This window comes from Desmodus rotundus, chromosome 5 (genome assembly GCF_022682495.2).
Source record: "Desmodus rotundus isolate HL8 chromosome 5, HLdesRot8A.1, whole genome shotgun sequence".
Taxonomy (NCBI): Eukaryota; Metazoa; Chordata; class Mammalia; order Chiroptera; family Phyllostomidae; genus Desmodus; species Desmodus rotundus.
In genome coordinates this window covers 71,627,518-71,632,697 of record NC_071391.1, presented here as the reverse complement: position 1 = coordinate 71,632,697, position 5,180 = coordinate 71,627,518, and the positions used below count along the sequence as shown (strand labels likewise).

The 5,180-nt window shown below is 52.1% G+C and overlaps 1 protein-coding gene across 1 annotated transcript; it reads left to right on the top strand.

Annotated features, from left to right (window-relative positions):
* The first annotated feature begins 1,698 nt into the window (after nucleotides 1-1,698).
* On the top strand, nucleotides 1,699-3,787 carry IZUMO1R (IZUMO1 receptor, JUNO). Its single transcript, XM_024574647.2, has 4 exons — nucleotides 1,699-1,836; nucleotides 2,607-2,814; nucleotides 3,225-3,362; nucleotides 3,519-3,787. Exons 1-4 carry the CDS (start codon nucleotides 1,699-1,701, stop codon nucleotides 3,785-3,787), a joined length of 753 nt encoding a protein of 250 aa, XP_024430415.2.
* The last annotated feature ends 1,393 nt before the right edge of the window (nucleotides 3,788-5,180 follow it).

The window sequence follows — 5,180 nt, the reverse complement described above, 5'->3', positions numbered from 1 at the left end:
TTCCCAAAGAAAGCCAACACATGCTTCCCAACATACGATCTGATTATGGCGTTTGATCTAAAATAAATAAAGAAAAGACATCACTTGAGACCCAGACAGCATCCACCCTTTCTGTCCTGGAGCTCCCCCTTCACCTGGGTCTTATGCAGCAGACAGAGTCACATTTACCCAAGCTCGGATTCTAGCTCGCCACTCCTCAGCTGAGCTTCAATTTTCCCACAGTTTAAAAGGCGGGCGGCGGCATTCACTTTAGGGGTGGTTGTAGGACTGAGCCACACCATATACAACAACGTCATGGATAGGCCCTTGGAAACTGACACTTAAGCAAAACAACATCTAATGAAGCCAATTTTATCATAGGCGAAATGATATAAACCGGAGTTAAATTCCTGCAGCATCTCATCAACGTTACAACAAAACAACGTTGAATAAAAAATTATTTGACAGGACAGTGGCCCCTGCACGCTAACTAAGGGAGGCCATTACATGGACTGTGGAGGGACTTTTTAGTTTTGTTTGTTTTGGCTTTTTTCATACATTTAAGTTCATGGGTCCCCAAATCCCCACTTTATCTCTGCATCTTTGTGCTGCTGGGTCTGCTCTCCAGCAGGAACCTTAGCTCCTGGGGGCTGAGAGAGGTTCACTGTCATTGTTACAACCCAGGGGGCCCATCACAGGTAACTGTGCTGAGGAAGGGGTAGGTAGAGCTGTGGAACAAAGCTAAGAAAGAAAAAGGCTTCAGAGGAAAAGCGGGTAGGAATGGAAATCATTAAGACTTACTCTGTGCCGGGCATGATGCCAAGTCATTTTCATGAACTTACCCTTTCATTTCCTTTCCCCAACATTTCCATTATAACAGCCCCCTTTATAGACATGGAAACTAACCATAGAGAGTTTAAGTCCTTTCCTCAAAGGCATCCAGGAAACAAGTAGCAGAGCTGAGGGTGGAGCTCAGCAGTTGACTAAAGAGCTCACCCATTGTGAGGTCTATGTTTCTCTGAGAAATAAAAACCTTTCTCCAAAACTCTCAGGCTCCAGCCACAGGAGGGCCCTACACTGGGCTGCGATGGATGCTGTTTAACTGGAGACACCTGGGGTCCTGCATCAGCACCTGGACCCAGGAGGAGCTGGAGTGGGTAATAAATGGGCGTAGAAGTCTCCTCAGCCTCACAAAATCTGGAGGTGGGAGGGAGCGGGTCCTGCTTTGAAGGTAAGTATGAAAAAAACACTAGAAGGGGTAGCACCTTTCCTCTTTCTACCTGACATACCTGGTTCTTTACAAATACTCTGCTTGAAACGTGTGCTTAAGAGAGAGAGAAGCCTTAGGTTTGGGCCCAGAAGGTGGGGCTAGAGTCTCCACCACAGATATTTGAGGTTGTAAAGTCAGGCTAGGCCAGGGGTTTCCAGTTTCACTGTGATGGGTCCACAGCCAGTTCCTGCACCGTGGGGCTGGTTTCTTCCCGCTCTGAGCTTCCATTTCTGCATCTGTTGGGGTTGGGTGTCAGACCTCTAAGGTTTACTCACCTGCCCTGACATTTTATGATGCTGCGTCAGGCAGAGGTCCAAGGAGCATCCAGAGCATCGTGGCCACTTGAGAGAGTCTTGAAGCTCATACTCAGTCCCTGGGACAGTGGAGAGAACGGAGCAGGGTGTCCTCTCTATCACATGAGCAGGTGGGTCTCTTCTCTGCAGTCGGCCATGGACTGGTGGTGGCAGCTCTTGGTAGGGCTGTGGATAGTCACACCCGTCTGGGCTGAGGACAAGCTGCTCAACGTCTGCATGAAGGCCAAGCACCACAAGCAAGAGCCCAGCCCAGAAGACCAGCTCTACGAGGAGGTAAAGAGGCCAGACCAGGTCCGGGCTGGAAGGCAGGCTGCTTTGGCAGGTCAGGGAAGGGTCACAAATGCCAGGATGATTTCTGAACCCTCATCAACCCTGACTCATTTGGTTCCTTAGGTTGGAATCTGGGCAAAGCTGCCCGGAGGGACATCATGAACTTTTGAGACCATAATTGCTGAGTGATTCCAAGTTCCTGTGTCTGAACTGCCCTGCCACTTGGGGAGTAAGGGCATGTGGTGATCCCAGAGGTCCAGCATTGGTTCAGCATAGATTCAAACAAACACAGTCCTCTTCCTCTAGCCTTCCGACCAATAGGCCCTGTGGAAACACAGGATTTAAGTGACTCCTTCTCATACTTCTGAAGGCAACTGACAGGGACACGGGAGGAGGAGCAGAGCTGGCATCTACCTGGCACTCACTGAGCCCTTCTACCCTATAGTGCCCTCCCACTCAGTGCAACCCCTCATTCCCCTGGGTCTCGTGGGGTTCCCCTGCTGCCCCTCAGAAGCTGAGAGCCTAGAAGTCATGTGTCTAAGGGACTATGGCAACCAGGGGCAGGGAGGTCAGAGTGCAGGTGCCCTCGGGTGTGAATACTGACAAACTGTTAGCATTCCTTCTATCCAGGGGGTGCTGGCCTAAAGGCATTGCACTTGCCCAGGTCTGCCTGTAGAGGACATGTTTTCCTTTCTACCCTAGATACTCACCAACCCCTTCCTCTTACCCCCACCCCCACCCCCAATACCTTTTGTTTCTTCCTCCACTTTCAGTGCATCCCCTGGAAGGACAATGCCTGCTGCACAGCTAAAACAAGCTGGGAAGCCCACCTGGATGTGTCCCTGCTCTACAACTTCAGCCTCGTTCACTGTGGATTGATGATGCCTGACTGTCAGAAGCACTTCATCCAGGCCATCTGCTTCTATGAGTGCTCCCCAAACCTGGGGCCTTGGATCCAGAAGGTAGGAAGACTGAGCTGGGCACACAGGAGGCACAACTGTGCCACGCCCTGTTACTAAGAACCTAAGACCCAGGATATGAGCAGGAACAGGAACTGCTGCCCCCTAGGGACCTGAGCAGAGTCAGGGGCAGCTGTTGGGGAAAGGGATGGAGAGGAAGCTGCCTCTGGAGAATGGCCCTGGCAGTAGACTGGTCAGATGAGAACAGGAGGAGGAGGAACTATTTGAATCCCGTCTTCTGTATGCAGGAACAGAAGCTGTGGAGCCTGGGACAAACTATAATCGCTTAGCCTCATTGTTCTCATTGGTAAAATAATCCTTAGAAACTTCATAAGAGAATATGTCCAGTAGTACCTGGCACAATAGTACCATTGTAGCTACTGACAGTCTTCATATTTTGACTGTTTCTTGTCTCTGGCTACGCATGGACCCAGGTGGCCCCAAGGGGCCAGGGAGAGCGAGTTTTGGCTGCACCACTATGCCGGGAGGACTGTGAGCAGTGGTGGGCGGACTGCCGCACATCCTACACTTGCAGATCCAACTGGCACAGCGGCTGGGACTGGAGTCGGGGTGAGTGGTGCTTGACAGAGCCCATGGGGGAAGCAGGACTTGGGGGTCTCCACCTGGGGGAAGGTGCCAGCCTTCCATGCTCCCCCAAGTCAAAGGATGGGGATGTGAGGATGGGAGGAGTGAGAGGTACGTTTTCTGTGCCTTAATCCCCCACAGGGAAGAGCCGCTGTCCAGCAAGGGCCCCCTGCCGTCCTTTCCCCCATTACTTCCCCACCCCGGCTGACTTGTGTGAGAAGATTTGGAGCAACTCCTTCAAGGCCAGCCCTGAGCATAGGAACAGCGGGCGGTGTCTGCAGAAGTGGTTTGAGCCTTCTCAGGGCAACCCCAATGTGGCCGTGGCCCATCTCTTCACTAGCCCTGCCCCATCCTGGGAACTCTCCTGGGCTCTCATGGTCTTCTCTCTGCTCCTGTTATTTCTTTCCTGAAAGCTCCGTCTTCTCCTGCCCACACCCCTGCACTCCTCCAGCTATGGGCCAGGCCCTGCAGCCTCCTTCCTTGGTCCCGTCCTAAAACAGAGCAGCACAGGCTGGGGGACTGGTGGGACATAAGGCTGCAGGAGCGGGGCCTGGGCCTTGCACCTTCAGTGCTAGATCCCCTCCGCTGCTCTGCTCTGCCTTTCCCTGCCTGGAAGGAGCCAGAGGTGGGGAGTGACAAGGTCGCTTGCCCAATCCTGACTTTAAGGCTGGTGATAGGCCTCGGACGTGGCACCCCAGGCTCTTCTCATCCAGCGAACACCCACCCTTTCCCTGGCCGAGCTGCTGGTGACAGCCTTGGGCTCCCCTCCCACAATGGTGCCTCTGCTACACCAGCAGTTGAGCTCTCATCTCTGTCCAACCTACTCTGTCCCAGCTCTGTGGTCAGGAGTCAGGTTGCACGAAGAGGAGGGGGTGGGTTGCCTGCTGCACTGAAGTCTTGGAGTTGGTTGCTCCTTACCTCATAAGGATTAACTTCTTTAGCTCATACCAGACCCTCTCATTATAACCTTACACTTTTCAGGTTGGGGTACTTTCAACATACCCCTTTTTTTCAGCAAGTGATCCACTGAACAAAAGACCTAAAACCAGGGTGAGGATGGGGCCACTCAGACCATCGGCTCTATTTCGGACACCAAGATTGAAGCAGTGGCCTCAGCTGCTTTTGGCTTTCCCTCAACACAGCCCAGAATTTTGGAAACCTGAGTTCTAATCAGCTTTCCCACTTTCTGTAGGGCTTTTGGCAAGTCATCTAATCTTCATCTAAGACTGTCTTGACTCCCCTGTCTGCTGAGAGGAGTGAGGTAGTTGGAACCAGATGATCTTAACTTACAGAAAGGAAATGGAAACAGCCAGCGCCATCGTTTGCTGGGATACAGTGTGTGCTGCTTAGGCAGTGCCATGTCCCGAGGAACCAGACAGCAGAGTCAGAGCCAAACTAGACAAGCTGCCCTGAGGTGGCCTTCACATCCCTCTTGTGAGTGGACTGGCAGCTGTCTGCCTACTCAGAACCTTCCGGAGCCTGAAGCCCAGCAGCTTCCCAGCAGAGGTGGTCCCTTCCGTTCAACCTTTTTTTTTCTTTTTGACAAAGAGAGGCTTCTAATGTTTCTACACCTGAGTTACTTGGCTTTTCTAACAATAACCCATTCTTGCCAGACATCAGCAAGCCCTGCTCATCATTTGAACTCCACCTCTATTCTTCCCACGCTCCCCTTGGATATGCTTCTCATGGAGCAAACCCTGCTACAGAGAGGGCACTCGTGTTCTAAAACCAACAAAACGATGTCCTTTCCAGGTGAAGTGCTCAGAGGCCAGAGTAGGGGAAAGACAGCAGCCGTTCTCTGGA